The 23,858-nt window shown below is 41.7% G+C and overlaps 1 protein-coding gene across 1 annotated transcript in view; it reads right to left on the bottom strand.

The window, feature by feature from the left end:
• The window catches only part of CAMK4 (calcium/calmodulin dependent protein kinase IV), a 294,805-nt gene that overhangs the window by 85,124 nt on the left and 185,823 nt on the right, over positions 1-23,858 (bottom strand). Inside the window, exon 5 of the mRNA XM_074952952.1 lies at positions 15,991-16,063. Within this exon, the coding sequence (XP_074809053.1) occupies positions 15,991-16,063 (73 nt within the window). The remainder of the gene's footprint in view (positions 1-15,990; positions 16,064-23,858) is intronic.

Genomic DNA, 23,858 nt, shown 5'->3' with positions numbered 1-23,858 from the left:
CAGTGGTTTTCAACTCTGGTCCACCGCTTGTTCAGGGAAAGCCCCTGGCGGGCCGGGCCAGCTTGTTTACCTGCCGCGTCCGAAGGTTCAGCTGATCGCGGCTCCCACTGGCCGCAGTTCGCCGCTCCAGGCCAATGGGGAATGCAGAAAGTGGTGTGGGCAGGGGGACGTGCTGGTTGCCCTCCCCGCGGCCCCCATTGGCCTGGAGCGGCGAATCGTGGACAGTGGGAGCTGCAACTGGCTGAACCTGCAGATGTGGCAGGTAAACAAACCGGCTGGGCTCGCCAGGGAATTTTCCTGAACAAGCGGTGGACCAGAGTTGAGAACCACTGCTCTAAATATTGGTTAACCACTCAAGTCAAAGGGACTACATTATTTTAACTTCCTAGGTCAGTAGTGTGATGTATGGAATTCGAGGGACACGTTAGGATATTATGAATACCAATATTATAAAATTGCAATGAATTATACCAGATATGCCGTGTAAGGTATTTGCAAAAATGTTACAATTTTCCAAATATGATAATCTTGTCTATATGTTTGTATCACCTTTGTATTTTTGGTTATGGATATGTATGAATGTCTGTATTTCAAAACTTGTGCTATGCTTCTGGATGACACCCTCCAGACAGTTTGGCACCAGTACTGCCTAGCCTGCTTGATGGCCCATTAAGGACCATCAGCTATATAAATGACCCGTTGAAAGAAGGCAAGGGATACACCTTATGACTCAGAAAGGCATGCAGGGGCACGCCTATGGACAGAACTCTAAGACTTCCAGGCCAGGTGCTGAGCAGCTTGGGTTTGGAAAAAGGAAACACAAGCTACATGGCAAAAGACTATAAAAGGCTGCATCTTCTGCTTTTTGTCTCCATTCCTGCTTCTTACCTCTGAAGTAACCTTTCTACAAATGAAGCTCTGAACAAAGGACTGAATGACCCATCCAAGTTGTGGATGTGCTCCAGAGAGACTTTCAAGCCAGCAAACTGGCTAGGAACCACTGCTAGGAACCTGATGGACTTTGAAGTCTTTGTATGTATGTGACTGTTTTACCATTTAACATCTCTCTTCTTGTTCTTTCTTTACAATAAACCTTTAGTTTTAGACACTAAAGGATTGGCTGGCAGCATTGTATTTTGGGTAAGATCCAAACCTATACTGACCTGGTAACATGGCTGGCCCTTTGGGGTCAGAAGAACATTTTGTATATGTGAATAGAGTTTTAAAATAACTTCTCGCTGTACTGGACCTAGGTGCTGGCTAGGAGCCAGAGGACTGGAATGCAATAAAGCAGGCTGTGTGATTTCTTTTTTTGTTTCTTGATAACTTGTGCTGGGGATCAGAAGCACAGTTTGTGACTGGTTGGGGAATTTAACTTTAGTGTTACCCACCAGTCTTGGGAGTATCTGCTCTCCCTTTTGCAGCCTGCCCTGACCTTGGCATTTCCATTGAGGGCTACCCCAGGCATGCCAAGTAACAAGTACAGCAAATTTTTAAGGTTTCCAGCATGCATTAGTCCAATTATTATTTTTCAGAAACAAAAAAAAAAAATCACTTAATTAAAAGTATCTTTTCAGAATATATGTAACTGCCTTAATATAAAAGAAATGGATTTGAAATAAGCTTTAATTGTGTATAGAAGCATACAGAAAGTTTGGTAAACTTATTTAATCAAAAATGGATATTTTGGGCCAAATTTTCAAAGCTATATTTAGATTCAGCTAGTTTGTATCTGCAAACAACCAATGTGCCGATGCAAATCAGGTACTGCACAGATACAATGCCAATTAAGTGCCCAGCTGGACATGCATACAAGCAAATACCTGATTTCCCCATGAACCCATCTGATATCGGCACAGGTAAGTCAGGCCCACAAACTGCATGTGCACATTTGCACTTTAGAGAGTTATTAAAAAAATATTATAGTTTAAGAAACATCTAACAAAAATGTTCTGTTTGATGAGTTTGAGGATGAATAATGATTAGGAATGGTGGTTATTACTACCTTTCTGCTACAATAAATAATCAAAATATAAACTGTCCATGAACAAATTGAGGTTGGAAATTAGGAGGTTTCTAACCATCAGCGTTGAGGTTCTGGAATAGCCTCCAAATATAAGTTGTAGGGACAAACAACGTAACTAGTTTGACTAGAGAGCTGGACACATTTTTGAGTGTAATTGTATGATGGGGTTGTTTGTGATGCTAGGGGGCAGGACTCAACAGCTCTGCGGCTCACTTCTGGTTTATGTCCTATGTTCCTAAAGCTCATACTTCAGGGTTTCAGCTGGCCACCAGCAGGAGTCTGGAAGAGATTCCTCCCCCTCCCACGTATTCTGGGAGGGATTTTTTTTATCTACTTCCTCTGAAGCATCAGGAGATGGCCAGGGCTGGAGATGAGACACAGGATGGGGTAGGCCAGGGCTCTGAGATGGCACTGAACATTCTCTCTCTCAGGTGCTTGGCTGGCTGGTTCCTGCTCACATGCTCAGGGTCTAACTCATGGCCACATGTGCGGTCAGGAAGGAATTTTCCGCCAGGTCAGTTTGGCAGAGGCCTTGGGGGTTTTCATCTTCCTCTGCAGTATGTGAGTGCCTTGTCAGGATTATCTGGGTATATGTCACTTAAACATTTCCTTTCCAGTGTGGGGGCCTCGAGCACTGGTGCACCTTGGTCCTCCTATTCTCTCCCTGTGGCACATAATAGTTTAGTCTCCTGTAGGCTGTAAAACTTTGGACTCATTTTGGTTGTTGGGTTAGCGTGTGGATTCTGAGTGGTGTCAGTGGCCTGTGACAGATGATCAGGCTAGATGATCTCGTGGTCTCTCCTAGCCTTAAACTCTATGACTCTAAATAGAATATGTGAATGCACAATTTACAGTATTGCTTTATCCACTATTCAGGTAATAGTTCTGAAGCTCAATAACATCCACCTATTTGCTGTTCAACCAAATATTGCAATTAAAAATTCAGTACATGCCTATGCTTCCTTGTCAATGGATCAGCCCCAAGAAGATGTATTTTCTGTCTGTAAGTTCAGCACTAAAGTGACCACTAGAGAGGCAGCAAGAGGCATAGTCCTAACTATCACAACACCCAAAATTCTGTAATTTCTTTAACTTGTTAAGGGCAGAGGCTTGAAAAAAATTCAGATGCCTGCTTACTTGTGGGCAGCCCACATGTATGACTAACCCACCAGCCTCCTCATCTGATATTAGGCATCTTGTTAAATTCAGTTGTCAGGGGCATTATTTGCTGTAGTGACAACATTCAACATGGGTGGCTCCAGTTAGCTGAATACCTATAGGTCAGTCAAGAATTGTGGGATTCCTGTGAGTAAGCAAAATCTGTATTACTCACCCAACTCTAACTGACTTTCTCACATTAGGAAAATGAATTAAACCAGGTAAATAATGTCAATATTAGACATTTCCAATCTTGTTAATGGTTTGCTATTTATTCACTGCATTCAAAAAGGAAAAAAAGAGATTTCCCCCCAAATACATAAGAATATAAGAACGGCCATACTGGGTCAGACAACAGGTCCATCTAGCCCAGTATCCCATTTCCGACAGTGGCCAATGCCAGGTGCTTCAGAGGGAATGAACAGACCAGGTGAATGTCAAGTGATCCATGCCCTGTCGCCCATTCCAAGCTTCTGACAAATAATCAGAGGTTAGCTTCATTAAAAGTTCCTATTAATAAAACAGTAAGGAAACACAACAGAACGTAAATGAAAAATAATTTGAATTTTTAATTAATGCAAATTTGTCATATTTAGACTCGCTTTACTTTACATCAGCTGGAATAGAAGTATTGTCAGGAGACTCCTTAAGATGTATGAGAACACTAATTTACAGTCTGTGTGTGAACACACCTAAAATGCCAGTACAACCCAGAGCCTATTGGATCACTGCACAATCCTAACAAAACTTTTAAAGATCTTGAGCCGTCTTGTGAGTTTAATCCAAATCTGTTAATATTTTTTATAAAAAGCCTAATTCACACTTGTTCTTATGCAACTTCCTAATACTTGACAACAGGCAGAGCCAACCGATGCCCTAGGGATGATGTGGAAGACAGGACTAACATGGTCTCAAATATTCTACTAAACTGGAACACCTAAGCACAGAGAAGTCCACCCTGAAGAGCTCAAAAAGAGGGAAAGGTCAACTGGCCCCAAAGACAGAAGGCCACTAGGTCACCCTCTTAGAAAACATCTCCAGGTAAACGTGTGGCACCCAGGGGATGTTGGACCCATAGGAAATGGATGGCTGGACCCTAAGTGACTGGACCCATCCACTCCTATTTCCTCACTAACTTGGTCTAAGGTAGAAAATTTTCACCTTTATAACACACCTCATGTTTTTCCAACACCAAAGGTGTTTACACTGGCGCCTCAAGTCTTTCCAACACCAAAAAGCCACAAAATTGGGTCACACTGTAATTCTGGAGTGATGGAACAGACCAAACCCACTAAAACTGCTCCATTGCAACTGGTGTTCCCAGCACAGCCCACAATGCTCCTGAAACCCCTTAATCGAGCAGACAGTGCAAGAGATCTCCTGTACTCCTGACAACTTCATTCTGAGCTTCTGAATCGTCTGCAGTGTTATGCATACAAGATTTCAGTTTTATAAGGTACAACACATGAAATCTTAAGGATTTTTTTGTTTCAGAAAAACAAGTATTTGTATGCAATACTAATGCCATTTCATTTTATAAAATACATATTTTATGTATTGAAAAATGCTTATTTATGTGGTTCATCTTTAAAAATAAATTGGCACAGACCCCCAAGCTGTGGATTGCTACTTATATAACCCCCTGCTCCGGGACCTCTGTTTGGCACTGTTGGATAGATACCAACAATGCACTGGCACTGCATTGGGAAGGGTTCTTTTCCCTCCTCCACAGAGTATACTAGTTCCAAGGGATTTTTCTCTCTCAGTCCTCCTTCTGTGGTTAGGAGAGCGGTGTTGGCTTACAGGTTGGCTTACAAGAGATATATGTCCTATTCTTCAAATTTCATATTGAGTTTCTTCACTGACAAGTGCTTTGGATATTAAACTGACATGCAATCTAGAGAGATCACTTCATGCCGCCCTTTCTCAGGATAAACCCAGCATCACTAAACAGTTTAGAATAGGAAGTGATTACATTTTCCCAAAGGGAAAACAGGACACCACACAGGGCCGGCCTGGGGACCCCCCTCTCCTCCCCTCCCCGGTGTGTGGGGCCGGCTCAAGCCCCCCTTCCTCTCCCCCCGCCTGCCCAAGGTCCACCTGCCCAAGGCCCTCCTCTCCCCCACCCACGTGGGACCAGCCTGAAGCAGCTCCCGCTGCCTGCCCACACGAGGCAGGGCTGGCCTGGCTCGAGCCACTCCACCCCTTACCCCCTCATGTTCCTCCCTGCCAGGAGTCACACCCCACCTTTTTGGCAAAACTGGGCATTTGTCCAGTTGGCAAGAGCTAATGGGACAAATGCCCAGTTTTGCCAAAAAAGTCAGGATGGCCAGAACAGGGCTTGAAAAAAGGGACTGTCCTGGCCAAAATGGGACATATGGTAACCCTAGAAGGGAACAATAATTTATTCAACAGATAATACGGGGAGAAGAATAGGCCACTAGAATGTGATTATCCATACTGGCATTTGTCCAGAACCTCAAAGTTCATACTGTTGCATGATGGGGTATACCAACCCCACCCTGAGTCACCAAGGGCTAATGAGCTGTTATGGGCCCACTCAGCCACACTAAACCTGCACTCACTGTCAGTTCATAGAATCATAGAATATCAGGGTTGGAAGGGACCTCAGGAGGTCATCTAGTCCAACCCCCTGCTCAAAGCAGGACTGATACCCAATTAAATCATCCCAGCCAGGGCTTTGTCAAGCCTGACAAAAACTTCTAAGGAAGGAGATTCCACCACCTCCCTAGGTAATGCATTCCAGTGTTTCACCACCCTCCTAGTGAAAAAGTTTTTCCTAATATCCAACCTAAATGTCCCCCACTGCAACCTGAGACCATTACTCCTTGTTCTGTCATCTGCTACCACTGAGAACAGTCTAGAGCCATTCTCTCTGGAACCCCCTTTCAGGTAGTTGAAAGCAGCTATCAAATTCCCCCTCCTTCTTCTCTTCCGTAGACTAAACATCCCCAGTTCCCTCATCCTCTCCTCATAACTCATGTGTTCCAGTCCCCTAATCATTTTTGTTGCCCTCGGCTGGACTCTTTCCAATTTTTCCTCATCCTTCTTGTAGTGTGGGGCCCAAAACTGGACACAGTACTCCAGATGAGGCCTCACCAGTGTCGAATAAAGGGGAACGATCACGTCCCTCAATCTGCTGGCAATGCCCCTACTTATACATCCCAAAATGCCATTGACCTTCTTGGCAACAAGGACACACTGTTGACTCATATCCAGCTTCTCGTCCACTGTAACCCCTAGGTCCTTTTCTGCAGAACTGCTGCCTAGCCATTTGGTCCCTAGTCTGTAGCGGTGCATTGGATTCTTCCGTCCTAAGTGCAGGACTCTGCACTTGTCCTTGTTGAACCTCATCAGATTTCTTTTGGCCCAATCCTCCAATTTGTCCAGGTTCCTCTGTATCCTATCCCTATCCTCCAGCGTATCTACCTCTCCTCCCAGTTTAGTGTCATCTACAAATTTGCTGAGGGTGCAATCCACACCATCCTCCAGATCATTAATGAAGATATTGAACAAAACTGGCCCCAGGACCGACCCTTGGGGCACTCCACTTGATACTGGCTGCCAACTAGACATGGAGCCATTGATCACTACCCGTTGAGCCCGACAATCTAGCCAGCTTTCTAGCCACCTTATAGTCCATTCTTCCAGCCCATACTTCTTAACTTGCTGGCAAGAATACTGTGGGAGACAGTGTCAAAAGCTTTGCTAAAGTCAAGGAACAACACGTCCACTGCTTTCCCTTCATCCACAGAACCAGTTATCTCGTCATAGAAGGCAATTAGATTAGTCAGGCATGACTTGCCTTTGGTGAATCCATGCTGACTGTTCCTGATCACTTTCCTCTCCTCTAAGTGCTTCAGAATTGATTCCTTGAGGACATGCTCCATGATTTTTCCAGGGACTGAGGTGAGGCTGACTGGCCTGTAGTTCCCAGGATCCTCCTTCTTCCCTTTTTTAAAGATGGGCACTACATTAGCCTTTTTCCAGTCGTCCAGAACTTCCCCCGATCGCCATGAGTTTTCAAAGATAGTGGCCAATGGCTCTGCAATCACATCTGCCAACTCCGTTAGCACTCTCGAATGCAACGCATTCGGCCCCATGGACTTGTGCACGTCCAGCTTTTTTAAATAGTCTCGAACCACTTCTTTCTCCACAGAGGGCTGGTCTCCTCCTCCCCATGCTGTGCTGCCCAGTGCAGTAGTCTGGGAGCTGACCTTGTTCGTGAAGACAGAGGCAAAAAAAGCATTGAGTACATTAGCTCTTTCCACATCCTCTGTCACTAGGTTGCCTCCCTCATTCAGTAAGGGGCCCACACTTTCCTTGGCTTTCTTCTTGTTGCTAACATACCTGAAGAAACCCTTCTTGTTACTCTTAACATCTCTTGCTCGCTGCAACTCCAGGTGTGATTTGGCCTTCCTGATTTCACTCCTGCATGCCCAGCAATATTTTTATACTCATCCCTGGTCATTTGTCCTATCTTCCACTTCTTGTAAGCTTCTTTTTTGTATTTAAGATCAGCAAGGATTTCACTGTTAAGCCAAGTTGGTCGCCTGCCATATTTACTATTCTTTCTACACATTGGGATGGTTTGTCCCTGTAACTTCAATAAGGATTCTTTAAAATACAGCCAGCTCTCCTGGACTCCTTTCCCCCTCATGTATTTCTCCCAGGGGATCTTGCCCATCAGTTCCCTGAGGGAGTCAAAGTCTGCTTTTCTGAAGTCCAGGGTCCGTATTCTGCTGCTTTCCTTTCTTCCTTGTGTCAGGATCCTGAACTCGACCATCTCATGGTCACTGCCTCCCAGGTTCCCATCCACTTTAGCTTCCCCTACTAATTAAGAAAGTGGTGGTTAAAAGGGGAGGAGCAGGTCAGTTGCTGGCTGACCAAGGAGGAGAATAGACCTCTTGTCCTTTGCTCCTTGGTTCCTTGAGGGAAACGGCCAGCTCAGGACCTCTGCAGATTGCAGACTGCTGGAGCCTCTCCAGAGGAAGGAAAGCCAGGCCCAAAACTACGGAGTTTTGTTTTGGGACTATTTTTCTTTGCTTCTTTATAGAAGGACTATTGGCCAGGCTAGGAGATGCCTGAGGGGCCTGCTGACACTGTTGCAGGGAACTCCTGCCTAGGAGAGGTGTGGGTAACTGCATTAAACTCTGTGGACTTCTTGCACCCAACTCAAGCCTGCCCTGTTGTGTGTCTGAGATCCTGAAGAGTGTATGGTCACATGTGATGGAGAATGTGGACATGACCTCCCCCTCTAATGAAGGGAGAAGCCTGAGTCACCCAGATCTTCAGGTACACCAAAGTGGAGAGTCAGGAGGAGCTTGCCTTGCTGGGAACAACCTGGACCTGAATGAGCAGATGGCTCAGAACCAATAGCAGCAGCAGCAGCAGCAAGTGGCTCAGCAACAAATGATCATCCCTCACAGTTTATGTATTGCAGATTCTTGAAGTGTAGATTCAAAATTCTGATTTGGACCTTCTGTGTTTGCTGTAAGAGTATCTCAAGTGTCACCATAAAGATCTAGATACAAACATGTTCATGAAAGATATCAAAGCTCAACCACTGCCTGTACATTACGACTTGATAAATGCAGGCATTCTTGTACACAGTGGAGGAACGGCTACTCATACTCATCTGAGGCCAGATCCTCAGCTGTTGTACATGGTCACAGCTCAACTGACATCATATAACTTACAAACAATTTACTCAAGTAGAGGACCTGGCCCCGGTCTTTCAAATTCTGGCAACATCTTTTTTGCAACAAGACACTATCATACTTTGCCACAAGGCCCTAACAATTAAATACTGTAGAATCCACTTACTTGGTACACTTTGATGTGAACAGAAATGTGTCCATAAAGTAATTGTCTCAGTTAAGAGTAGCTCATACAAATATATTGTGCTGAGAAACAGTCACAGTACTGGGAGTATAAATTAAATTTAGACTACATTAAGAGAAGAGTGCCTCAGTCTGCAGTCATAATAGATCGGAAAGCAGCATGAAGTGAGCAAAGAGTCACCAGTGTGAAGAGAAAAGGAGTACTTGTGGCACCTTAGAGACTAACAAATTTATAGTACTCATTTTCTTTTTGCGGATACAGACTAACAGGGGTGCTACTCTGAAACCAGTGTGAAGGTTATGCAAGTAAACACCAATTCACACTTCTTAACTACTGTGAATAGGCTTTCAAACAATACTAACCCAGTCATTTAGTCTTTTCACAACTGGCCATTCCCTTAACCCATTGTTTAGTGTAAGGGAAATACACTATATTCAATCTTTCCCTATGAATCATCAGGTGGTATGCTATTAAATGCATTAAGTGGGGCACACTCAGGAGTTTCTTGCGCCAGACCCCCAGGAACTCTACAAGGAAGAGGTGACGGGAAGGACCCAGGATGATCTGGCATTTCTGCAAGTGGGCAGGAAGCAGAGTGTGTAGAGATGTTTGCTATTGTTATTAGTGATATTAGAAGATGGGGGGTAGGGCTTTGCCTGTTTAAGGCCAATCTCATTAATGATGTTACATGCTGTGGGCAGAATCTGCTCCATTTTGCCTTTGTCCCTCTTCTTCTCCTCCCCACACACTAACCCCTATGAGTCAAGATGGATTACAAGTGGAAGAGAGGGGGGAGAATTCAACATGCAGACAGTGATTTGCTGTGGCACAAATTACTGTGCAAAGCAGGGATTATTAAGTACAAGCCGAGCAATGCCCGCAAACGCAGGGACATGGATGGCACAGGCATATATATTTTACTTAGTGCTTTTTCTCACATTGACATTAGCACTAAAGCTCATTCAGAGGCAGCCTAGATATTAACTCCACTGCATTACCTGTGTTGGTATTAAGTCCAGAGCACTTGCAAAGTCTCTCAGTACCACAGTGTCAGTTAAGGGCTGCTGCTGAAGATGAAGTGGGGATTGTGGTGGAAAGGTACATCTGTGGTACTTCTAAGCAGCTGCATCCTAGTTTATGTTTGCCCAAATTTTCTCCACTCCTGTGTTATACCTTTCTGAAGAATCCATTATTAAATAGCGGTTCCCCATGTAGGTACTTACAGACTATAATCAAGTCACCCCATAACTTTCTCTTTGTTAAGATAAATAGATTGAACTTTGTGAGTCTATTGTTTACTAATCCTTAAATCATTCTCATGGCTCTTCTCTGAACCCTCTCCAATTTATCCACCTCTTTCTTGAATTAGGGACATGAAAACTGACCACAGTATTCCAGCAGTGGTTACACCAGTGTCAAATAAAGAGGTAAAATAACATCTCTACTCCTACTTGACATTCCCCTATTTATGCATCCATTAGCCTTTTTGGCCATAGCATGGAACTGGGAGCTCATCTGCAGCTGATTACCTACCATGTCCCCCACATTTTTTTTCCCTGAGTCGTTGCTTCCCAGGATATAGTTCCCCATCATGTGAGTATGGGCTACATTCTTTGCTCTTAGATGTGTACATTTACATTTAGCCATACTACATTAGCAGGCTGAAAACAAACAAAAGGAAATACTTCTTCACATAACACAGAATCAACCTGTGGAACTCGTTGCCAGATGTTGTGAAGGCCAAAACTATAACTGGGTTAAAAAAACAATTAGATAAGTTCATGGAGGATAGGTCCATCAATGGCTATTAGCCAAGATGGTCAGGGATACAACTCCATGCTCTGGGTGTCCCTAGCCTCCGACAGCCAGAAGCTGGGAATGGACAACAAGGGATGGATTACTCAATAATTGCCCTGTTCTGCTCATTCCCTCTGAAGCACCTGGCATTGGCCGCTGTCAGAAGACAGGTTACTGGGATAGATGGCCCATTGGTCTGACCCAGTATGGCTGTCCTTATGTTCTTAAAATGCATATTGTTTGCTTGCTCCTAATTTACCAAGCGATCCTGATTGCTCTACGTCAGTGATCAGTCCCCAATTTTTGCATCATCTGCAAACTTTATCAGTGATGATTTTATGGTTTCTTCCAGGTCATTAATAAAAATGTTAAATAGTGTAGGAAGAGGAACCCCACTAGAAACACACCTATGCAATGAAGATTTGGCATTTATAATTACATTTTAAGACCTATCAGTTAGCCGGCTTTTAATCCATTTAAGGTGTGCCACATTACTTTTATATCTTTCGAGTTTTTTAATCAAAATGTAATGCAGTACTAAGTCAAATGCATTACAGAAGTCTAAATATATTATTTCAACAGTATTGCGTTTATCAACCAAACTTGTAATTTTATTTTTTAAAAAAGATGTCAAGTTAGTTTGACAGGATCTATTTTCCAAAAAGCCATGTTGATTGGCATTATTTATCAATATATTCCTTTAACTCTTTATTGATAGAGTCTCAAATCAGCCGCTCCATTATCTTGCCCAGATTTGATGGCAGAGTGACAGGCCTATAATTACCAGGGGCATCCCATTTATCCTTTTCAAATATTGGCACAACATTAGCCTATTGGAACTTTTCCAATGTTCCAAGACTTACTGAAAATTAAATTTAACAGTCCAGTGAGCTCTCAGCCATGTCTTTTACAACTCTTGGATGCAAGTTATCTTAATGTATCAGTTTCTTAATTTCAGATAATTTTAAAGTAATGTTTCTTTTCTCTAATGTAAAGATCACTAACTGCAATATCAATTAGGTATTCAGGGTACAAATATGCACCCATTTACTCGAACTCACTCTTCAGCAGATTCAAGGAGAGCCCTGCAATTGCATCTGAGGTTTAAATATCATGGCGATAAAAAGCCACTGCTGAAATCTACATGAGGACTCCCAATCATGCTACACCAATGGGATTTTTTTCCCTAAAATTCCCTAGGGTAGATAATGCCTAGGTCAGTGGTTCTCAAACTTTTGTACTGGTGATTCCTTCCACATAGCAAGCCTCTGTGTGCGACCCCCATTTAAATTAAAAAAAAAACTTCTTTACATATTTAACACCATTATAAATGCTGGAGGCAAAGTGGGGTTTCGGGTGGAGGCTGACAACTTGTGACCCCCATGTAATAATCTCATGACCCCCTGAGGGGTCCCGACCCCCAGTTTGAGAACTCCTGGCCTAGGTGAAAATTAAACTCAGATACACTGCAGATATAAATATGATCATTCTACATTATGACAAACAGATTTGATAGAACTGTACAGGGTTTGCCATCTCCTGAACATCCCCTTGTGGCCAGAGGCCATTCTGCAGCAACCTGCCTCTGTTTCCTCCTTTTCAGGGCCCCTCACACAGATTCCACACATTTTTTCTGTGGTCAAAATACCTGTCCTTGGGGTCAGGGTTTAATTAATAGTCTCAAATTAAAGTCCAACAAACAAACATTTCTCTTCTGACTCCCAGGCCTTCCTGCCTGTGGAGGTTTTGCAGTCTTTTCCCTTACTTGCTCAGGATCTCTCCTGCCTTAGGAGGCCACTCCCAGTCCTTGCTAGCTGGAATCTTAATCCCAAATCTCATTCTTAGCAGTCTCCACTTTCCTGAGCATTCCCCTCTCTGCAACTTCCAGCTGCTCTTTATAGGGGAATCACCTAACCCCTCTCAGGTGTGCCTCTTTTAGTAATCAGGGTCGGGGAGCCCCAGATCATCTATCCCTTACAGGGAAAGCCACCCTGCTACCATAACATATGGCAAATAGTGCTGAGCAGCAGAATAATTTATGTACAATACAGGAATGCTACTATTTTTGCAGAGGACAGGATATAGATTCACACTACAAATTCATCACATTTAGAGGAAGGCTAGAAAGCAAACAGAAGCAGAAACTAGCAGAAGCCCTGGATCCCCTAAAACACTGAACAATGGAAGCCAGTCTGTATTTTCTCTTCCTCTTACCAAGATTTTGTGCTGTCCCAGAGGTACAGCACAAAACATGTAGCCTAGGCCACCCTGGCGACAGGAGAGGCCCTGTTGTAACTGCATATCCTCCCAAACCATGGAAACAAGCAATTCAGTCATTTATTACCCCATCTACACTCCGCTTATCAGTTTTCCTCTCCAGCCGCAACTTTCTTCTTTCCACCACCTCAGAGTTCACGTCTTCACCCTCATCCTGAGCCACTAATGGGCCGCCTCAGCCTGCAGCCAAGTCATGGGCTATATATTGTGTTTTGATTATTATTATAATATATTTAAATACTGCATACATTTGTTACATAATATAACACACATATAAATTCCCTTTCATAGTACATTGAATAATTTTATAATAATACATGATGTATTCCATTAAATCAGTTTTACATTAGACAAATATATTGTACTTTTCTCATTTTAAACATGCATGGTCTTCCCTTCCATCCTGCTCTGTTTCCAGAGAACATTTTGTTCTGTGTATTTTCTACGGTTGGATAAATTATATATATGAAAAAAAAAACTTATTCAATGAGTTTAGCCCATTTTTCTGCTGAAGAACAATCCACAAACTGATCTCACTTTTTCAGAATTAGTTACTGATGATACTTTGTTCAATTGCTTTCCCAACCAAAGTCTAACGTAGATATTATGCTCAAATTGAGCACTACTATTTTTTAATATTTGTTGTTATGTCTCATAAAAGTCACATATTTTTGTTTCTGCTCTCTGATTGGATGAAAAACCAGGAAAATCACATAGTGAATCAGATTTCACAAACACGATCACAAATACATTTCCGCACTATCTGGCCAGCTGTAGTGCTTTCTATCCAATAACTGCATTAGCAAAAGATTCCACAGACTAGTTTCCCATAAAACATATATCTGAGGATTTAGCTTTTATTCATTGACAAGGACATCTAATCTATGGACCCATTTTCTGATAACAGTAATCAAAACACTGTTCTGCGAAAGTTATATTTTATAACATTTATTAACCTATATTTACTTTCATGAATGTATTTAAAAATTTCACCTTTTGATTGGAAACGATATGCACTCAGAAAATTCACTTTTTTCGCAAGGTCAAAATTGCAGTACTTTGGCCTCCATTTCACACACCAGAGGTATAGAAAGAAAAATCAATATAATCAGTTTACTGAGTTGTATTTATCAAGCTGAAAAGGAATTGTTTTCACAGAGATACACATATCTACAGAGAACAGAAAAACAATGTAAACCTATTGTTTAACTTGGCTTATTTAAAAGACAGTGTAGACAAGACAATCACTGCGGGCCCAATTATCTGACTTTTACTCATGTGGGAAAATCCTGGCCCCACTGACATCAATGGCAAAACTCCCACTGACTTTAAAAAGGGTGCAGGATTTCACCCTCAGTGAATAGTTTCACTGAATATGGGTGGCAAAATCTAGTTCTTAGTTTTAGCAGAATTTGTCAATTCTTGTGAAACTTAGACGACCACCACATTTTTTATACTGTGTCCCTTTTTTTCCCTCTGCTTCCCCTTCTGATTCTGCTACCCGAACACCTTTGTTTTAATCCAAGAGAACAAGTGAAATTTTTCATATGGAGCCTGAAGCCCTGGATATCTACCAAGCAAAAGGGTGTTTAGCTCATTGCTTACAGGATAAATACATCACCTTCCCAATGTGGTTAAGAATCTTTAATAGGAGCAGAAGATCTGAAGTTATTATACAGTAAAAGTGTGTTTCAACAAAGCTCCATGACAATTTTAATGAAATAAAAATGAGGAAATCCTCAGAGCACCCTAATTTCCATGAAACTGTTATGAAATCTAGACCTATGTATTGCCTTGTCTCAGCTAAACTCTATTAACACAGAGGAAATAAAATCTTTGTTAAGGTGGAGTTAAGGTTCCAGGCACTTCATAGTGCACTTTACACAGCTTGTAACCTTCTAGAGCAGTGGTTCCCAAACTTGTTCCGCCGCTTGTGCAGGGAAAGCCCCTGGCGGGCCAGGCCGGTTTGTTTACCTGCCGCGTCAGCAGGTTTCGCCGATCGCAGCTCCCAGTGGCCGCAGTTTGCTGCTCCAGGCCAATGCGGGCTGCTGGAAGCGGTGCGGCCCGAGGGACGTATATTTTCACCATAAACTTTACCCTGGGCCCCAAAGTGTCCATCTGGGGTCACTCTGTATGTTTATTTTTGAGAGGGTTGAGGATTTAGCTTTAACCAGACATTCTGTTGCAACCTAAACTACTTGTCTCCCCATAATCCATCTTGCTTGTATGTTCTATATTGAGCAGTCCCCTAAGGTTTTATGTGATTTGTTTAGAGACCTCTGCATACATGTTAGCATACATGAAGGAACATTTGTCAGGCAGCAACTGCAAATGAAGCAAAATCTCTTTATTCCTGGCTTTACTCTACAGGAAACTCCCACTCAAGTTTCCCTTACACGCCATGCAATCTTACTAATTCTTTCATTCCGTTAGTCTCTCAGTGTTGGATGGAAAGGTAATGCAGTCTCTTCCGTATAAAAAGGAATCCTAAATAAATGATAGTGATGTACTTCACAAAAATTTGAATGGAAGACTACAAAAGGGCCAGCAACCTCAAATCATTTTCTTTCCTAAATGACCTATACTGACTTTTGCAGGTTTTTGAAAATGGGTAGTGATAAAGAACATTAATTCAACTATAGCAGATGAATTATAGCATGACATATATTGGTGTCACTCAAGGTCACTTTTGCCTCTGAGATGTCACTACTTTTGGGGAATTGATAGAACAGTAATGATAGAAATGAATGTATAGACTAGTTACAAGGAACAGCTGCTTCTTTTGCACCTGTGTACTTATTAAGCAATTATTCCAAATAAATAAAAGATTATTATGTGCTGAGCCTGTGATCCTAGGTAATACTTACAGCAACTGCCTCCAGGATTTGTTTAACAGCATCGGCAGCATCTCGCTCACTGTAATATCCTTTTTCCACAATCCTAGAAAGAAGCAGGAGATACTGCTCAGACTCAGATATAGATAAGCATGCAATGTAGGTAAATGCTTCATAAAAAAATTAATCAGAAACAATCAAATTCGGACATGTCAGGTAGACTGCAATGCTCTCTGTAGAATCAAAATTGCAGATTTCTGATGGTTAAAGCTAGGTCTATACATCTGTACTTTACCTGTGGTTCCTAGTTAACATAAAAAAAGAGGATTTTTAAATACCAGTTTATTGTTGTAGAAGTAAAATCATAACTACTAATAAAGTCTGCAAAGGAAAGGTATTAGAACTCTATAGGTTGATGAATTTTAGAAAATCCCAGCTAGCCAAATCATCTATAACATCTTTTGGGGATGCTTTCCTACATTTATATTTAGTTTAAGCCATTCTTCTAAAAATGATGTGCCATGCATTTGCAATGTCCCACTAAGATCTGTTCTTCACAGTCAAGCTAGGGTGTTTGGTGTTAGAACCTGCCGGCTGCAAATTATCCATGTAGCAATCTGCTGATTTGTCCTCTACAATGCAAGACTTTATTGTTCTTTAATTCATAAAGCCCAGTACAGTATGTGCATATTGCTCATGACAATTAATAGCCTGATTTTTCAAAAATGCTGAGCACCTGCAGCTCATAGTGAATTCAACGGGCTTTGTTGGTACCAGGAACCTCTGAAAAATCTGGTGACTAAATCTTCTTTTCTAACATTGATTCAACTCTTTATTAGAGAAAAATATATGTGTTTAAAGAGTGTTCTCTTTGGAAGTGTTCTCTTTTAAACAATGGTACATTAATATATAAATGCCTTTTTTAAAAAAAATGGGTAGCAGCAATGACAGAATTTCTGGTGCCTGATTCAGGGTTTCATGTTCTGGGACATTCTGGAAGACCATAAACTAATATTACCGAATGAAACAAAATATGAAAACACAGTTAAATAAGAAAATTTTAAAAAATAAATAATTGTAATCATTTAGCATTTTGGGGGTTTTAAAGTTGAATTAATTTTCAAAGCCCAGCACAACAAATACGTTGCACTCAGGTCCTATATTGTTACTTGAATATAAACTAGTAAACTATGTACAAAAAATGTAGAAGATTTATATCACTGAACACTTACAAAAATTCTTCATTTAAGAACTCCCCCAGTAGTACTCTTGTCAGTATTTTCTAACTATACACAGCATTCATGACCAACAACATTTCTCTCTAACAGAGTTACACCAAAGACACATTTGACCGATAAGTTTGATTATTTTATTGATTTTTAAAAGCTCAACCTGACATATACCGATTTTTTTGTCTTAGATACAGTACATAGAGGTGCATGGCTGTGTACTTTCAGTAAGATCAATGACTGCAAGCTGTGTGACTGATTTTAGTGATAAGGCAGAACAAGCTCCCACATACCTGGAGCAAGGTTGAGAATCTGATTTACTGAGGAGGGGAACACTTGGCATATGTCTTCTGCAGTACTTATTTCAGCAGTGCTGTTGTGATGAGTGTGGCAATCAGAATGAGAGCCCCTGTGATGGGGTGCCTGCCCCGCACTGGGCTCTAAGAGGTTAATAGAACCCCAGGAAGGCTGCACAGGAGACAGCCAATCAGAGAAGGGCTGCAAGGACTAGCCAAGCAGAGCCAAGCAGGCCCATATAAAAAGGGAGCTGCAGGGCAGAGGAGGGCAATTCTGTGCTGGGAACCCTGGGAGAAAGGACTCTATCTCTGGAGGGCTGAGAGAAGAGGTTTGAACATTGGCCTGCTAAACCCAGGGTTGTGAGTTCAATCCTTGAGGGGGCCATTGAGGGATCTGGGGCAAAAATTGGGGATTGGTCCTGCTTTGAGCAGGGGGTTGGACTAGATGACCTCCTGAGGTCCCTTCCAACCCTGATATTCTATGATTCTATGAACTGCCAGCACCCTGGACAGAGCAGTGCTGCTAGCAGGGACCAGCAGAGTGAGAAACAGCTCCTGGCTGGCTGTTGGGATTTGTAGGCTGAGGCCCTGAGTGAAGGGATAAAGAGAATGCTGTGGCCATGAAGAAGTGGCCAGACAATTTGCTGTAGTAGCCACTAACTGAAGTGGCTGAACAGCAGAATGCAGGTCCCCTCAAAGGGGGGAGCACAGTGTGTGGCACGGCTGAAGGGCTGTGTCGTTGAAGAGGATGTTGAGGTCCTTGGAGAAATGTAGGTCCTAGAGCACAAGCGATGGTGGCGAGGCACCACCTGAAGCGGGCACACTACCATGCAGAGGTAATCCTCAAGACAGCCAGCAGAAGGCGCCAGAGTGGTGAGTGAATCCTGTTACAGCCACCCTCTGATGTGTTTCATGATGACAGCTCAAGGGCTGATGAAAAAGGTGCTTTGTGACAAAAATTATTACGTAGTCACTGGTACTTTCAGTATAATATATATGGCTATAAAAAGGTAATAACCCACCAATCAGGGTAGATCTAACAAATATGGTAGCCCCTTATTGTACCTATATAGAGTGAAAGATGGGTTTGTTTTGAATAATGCCATTTACAGTTTTATCATATAACTGACAAGCAGTAGAGAAATATATAGTAAAATGATGATTCAGTTTGACTGGAGGGAAAAATCCAATGAGGCAGGGATATTTTTCAATGTATTGCTTCATAGTCTGCCTAATAATCAACATTCATTCTATTCATTGTTCTTCAAAGGGAGACACAATATAGTCTAAAGTGACACCCATTCATCAATGCAACAGTAAAAACAGCAACTTATAGTACTTGCTGTTTCACTAGAGAATCAGAGAAAGAGACTCAGTTGTTACTCTCGGGAATTTCTGCAAAAAATTCAACATAAGAGGAGTTTTCTTGTGGTTTAATATAACATAGCACTGAATTATTTTTAGGTGCAGATTTTAGAATTTACTTTCTATGCTATTGCTTTCTATGCTATGCTATTGCTTTGACTGTCTGGATACATGAGGGCCAATATTCTCTGTGTTGCCATTTTCATGCACTTGTCTTCAATAGACCACACTGTTCTAGTCCGAAAACACATCCCACAGCAGTAGCTGTTCACTTCTTAAGACCAGTTCTGTATCACCAGTAAAATACATTATTTATGGGACAGCTGCTGTTGACTCCCTGGTACTTTTAAATCAATATTAACACTAATTCACACATATATTAATAACCACTTTACACCAACAGAACACAGCATAGTTTTATATAAAATTACATCTTTCATACCAAAATTATCCCAAAGCGCTGCAAAACATTGAGTTAGAAAACTGGGAGCGTATTCACCAATGTGACTGACATTATGCACTCAGAAATAAATTTATCTGAGGAATTGAATAGTAGGAATGTTTAACGGACAGACAGCACATGTTGAAGAAATAAGAGACATAGCCTACACTTTTCAAGAACTGACAGAATGTTGAGCTTTCATCAGTAGTGCCATGAGAAATGGGCAGAAGAGACCTGCCTCATGCAAAGGATACAATCTCTGTCAGTGTAACCCCTTTGACCTCTAGTCATTTACAGTATTTTTTAGTGTCAGCATTGAGAAAGTCCTGGTAAACATAAGAACAGACATACTGGGTCATACCAAAAGCCCATCTAGCCCCGTACCCTGTCTTCCGACAGTGGCCAATGCCAGATGCTTCAGAGGGAATGAACAGAACAGGCAATCATTGAGTGATCCATCCCTGTTGTCCTTTCCCAGCTTCTGGCACTCAGAGGCTAGGGACACCCGGAGCATGGCATTGCGTCTCTGACCATCTTGGCTAATAGCCATTGATGGACTTATCCTCCATAAACTTATCTAGTTCTTTTTTGAACCCTATTATAGTTTTGGCCTTCACAACAGCCCCTGGCAATGAATTCCACAGGCTGACTATGTGTTGTGCGAATACTTCCTTTTTGTTTGTTTTAAACCTGCTGCTTATTAATTTTATTGGGTGACCCTTCCTTCTTGTGTTATGTGAAGGAATAAATAACACTTCCTTATTCACTGTCTTCACACCAGTCAAGATTTTATAGATCTCTATTATATTCCCTTTGTGCCCTGGTCTACACTGGGGCAGGGGATCTATCTAAGTTACACAACTTCAGTAACGTGACTAACGTAGCTGAAGTCGAAGTACTTAGATCCACTTACCGGGGTGCCTTCACCGCGGTGAGTCGACTGCTGCAGCTCCCCCATTGACTCTGCCTGTGCCTCTCGTGGCGCTGGAGTACAGGAGTCCACAGGAGAGCGCTCGGGGGTCAATTTATCGCATCTAGACTAGACGCGATAAATCGATTCCCGCTGGATCGATCGCTGCCCGCTGATCCGGCGGGTAGTGAAGACATACCCTAAGTCATCTCTCTTCCAGGCTGAAAAGTCCCGGTCTTTTTAATCTCTCCTCATATGGAAGCTGTTCCATCTCTGTAATAGTTTTTGTTGCCCTTTTCTATACATATTCCAATTCCAAAATACCTTTTTTGAGATGTGGTGACCAGAACTGCATACAGTATTCAAGGTGTGGGCATACCATGAATTTATATGGAGGCAATAGGATATTTTCTTACTATCTATGCCTTTCCTAATGGTTCCTAACATTCTGTTAGCTTTGTTGACTACCACTGTACATAAGCAGATGTTTTCAGAGAACTATCCACAATGACTCCAAGATCTTTCTTGAGTGGTAACAGCTAATTTAGATCCATCATTTTGTATGTACAGTTGGGACTATGTTTTCCAATGTGCATTACTTTGCATTTATCAACACTAAATTTCATCCACCATTTTGTTGCCCAGTCACCCAGTTTTGTGAGATCCCTTTGTAACTCTTTGCAGTCTGCTTTGGACTTAACTACCTTGAGTAATTCTGTACTGTCTGCAAATGTTGCCACCTCATTGAGCAGGGGGGAGTGGAGCTGTGGCTGGGGCCAGAGCTGGGCTGGGGGCGGAGTTGAGATGGGGCTAGGGCTGGGGCCAGAGCTGGGCATGGAGCGGGGCTGGGAGGTGCTCCCACCCTACCCCCCATGCTTTGCCACATGCCCCCCGAATGTTCCTCTGCACCCCCACAGGGAGGCATGCCCCACAGTTTGGGGACCACTGTCTGACACAAAATGTGATCAAAATTGCCTGAAGCACTGATCCTTATTTTGGCCTAATGGTCAACAAAATTTTAGTTTGAAAATCAAAATCATTTTATAGTTTAGAAGCCACTGATGGTGGGTTTTTGTTTTGTTTTTTGGGGTTTTTTTGCTGCTGCTGCTGTTTTTTAACATATTTATAACAATTCAAGAGGCAATAAATCTCCACCCCACTTCCTCCCAACCCCTCACAACTTTCAGATTTGATAAACCTATTCCCCTCCTGGGCTCTGACTTTGGATGCAAGCCTGGAGTAATCTGTTTTTATGGTGAGCAATTAGCTCTTGTAAATTTATAAATGCAATGCTGACACAATCTTAACTCCATTTCTGTTATCATTGAAACTACTCTGATCAGTCTGATCTGATGAACTACTTCAAGGCCATGGGCATGTGCTAAGACCTATGCTCTCATTTTATGAGAACATTAATTATTTCATAATGAGCCCTGGCTAGGTTCATCTGGGGAACTAGGGAAACAATCTTGGACAAATCTCATAATTGAATGCCCCAGACAACCATATTTTTAATTCTAGCTATTTTTACCATGGTGTATTTATTATGTGTTTTTAACATATTGCCTGTGTGCTCGTTGCTATAGAGCTCTTTACAAAGATTAAATCCTTGTCCAAAAACATTTACAGTCTATAGTAAATAGACAAAACACAGATGAAGGCTGTGTGGCGAGGGCCGTGTGTGGAAGGTGCAGCAGAAAAACAGTGATAAAGTGATTATTTCTGGCATACAGCTTGTTAGTTTGTTATAATGGGAACTACAGGTGCAAGCCCGATGGACTGTCCTATCTGCAGCCTTTGTAACCTGAAGTTATGTTCTAGTTCCTCATTAGTCTAGATCTTAACTTTCTGACTGAGAATGTAAGAAGTCAAGATTATTTGTAATATAATATTTGTAATTGATAATGTTACAAACTGAAGGTAAAACCAAACTGCATCTGTTAAAATGGCTATCCAGCAAAGCAAATGGGACCTGCGTAGGTGAGATGAGGCATACTCCTAGGTAGAGACTGAACCTTTATTGTTTAAAGGGCTCTCCACTGTAATTTAGACTGAGCAATAATGCTGGGAGAACATCTGAACTTTGTTTGCTACAATGCACATCACCCTGCTGCATATCTTAGCTACACTAATATGAAGAAGGTACATTTTGAATGGCAACATTACTTTGGTGTAATGACCTCTCAGATCTTCTGGAGCCTGAAAATTGCCTTCTTTACAGCAAGTTTCAATGCAAACTATCCTCTTAGAGGACATTGGACATTCCCTTATTGACCATCTCCATAAGGAGAAAGAGATTAATAGCAATTTCTTATTCTGTCTAATAAGAGCTGAGCTGATGCTTTACATCTAGCTTAAAGAAAGGTCATTCTATAAGAAGAATGTGGATGAAAAAAGACCCCCACTTCACTGAGAGGACAGCTGAAAGAAAGCAGCAAGAATGAGGAACTTTAAAAGAAACAAAATGAAGACCGTCCCCTCAGTATATAATATATAGAGGTGAAAGCTATACAGAAAACAGAGAGCCAGACATGCCAAAAGAGTGTATATATATATTTATTTTTGGAGGGAGGAAAGGAGGAGAGATACCATTAAAAAAGGAAAGAAAGAATAAGCCAAGAACAGATGTGAGAAAAAGTAAATCTGGAATCACATATTAATAAAGTCAATTAGGAAAGAGACGCAGTACTGAAAATGACTAAAACCATCTAAATGAAACAGACATTTTATTATAATGAAATGTTCTATTCAAGTTCCACATGCTGGGCCATATTTTCAAAGTTAGGTATGTGCATTTGATCAGTTCAGCACCTTACTGGGTATGTGTACAACCAAAATATACCTAATTGATATTCACATGAGATGTTTACATGCATAAAACTGGGTGTGCACAAGCATATGTTAAAGTGCCTCTTCTTTCCCTCTTCACATTCTTGAGAACTTCTCTACTTACCATTACTTTGCATCCTTTACTCCACATTACAAGCTTTTCAATCATACTTTTCAACTGCTGTCACACGAGAAGTTGTTAATTACCTAAATACTCAGTACAAAACTAAAATTAATAGGCAAGCAGCATGCACCACCTGTGGTCAACTTAATGTACCCACTCTACACACATGCATGTTATACATCACATGAAAGATTATTATGTCTACTTTAAGATGAGGTATGATGTGGAGCTGTCAAGTGGTGCTGTTACCATAAAAATAGGGATAAATAATGACACCATCTTTGAAATATTTGCATTCATTTCTGTTACTGACAATGTATTGTTTCAAGACATAAAATTGGATTTTTTGTGACCTCAAAGCATCACGACAACAATGTAAAGGATAAAACAAAATCTGGAAATAAATTTGTACAGGTATCATTGAAGTGTAATAGCGCTGATGACATTTCTAGTCATCATCATCTTGTTCCTCATTATGATCTCTGTCAAGAGTGGATAGGTTACTACAGTCTTCATTGCCTGACATGTACACAGATCTGTGCAGGTAAGTTTGTTCCAATTACAGACACAGGTGATTGTGCAGCGAACTCTAATGGTACAAATAAGATCTTGTAGAAGCTCAGATGCCATTGGGCCCTTGAAGAATACAGGAAGTAACTCATCATCCACATTTTCTGTCCATGTTGCACGGGTCATCCAATATCTG

The sequence above is a fragment of the Natator depressus genome, chromosome 5 (assembly GCF_965152275.1).
Source record: "Natator depressus isolate rNatDep1 chromosome 5, rNatDep2.hap1, whole genome shotgun sequence".
NCBI lineage: Eukaryota > Metazoa > Chordata > Testudines > Cheloniidae > Natator > Natator depressus.
Note: the sequence above shows the minus strand (reverse complement) of the source record. Positions and strands in the feature narration are given on the sequence as shown.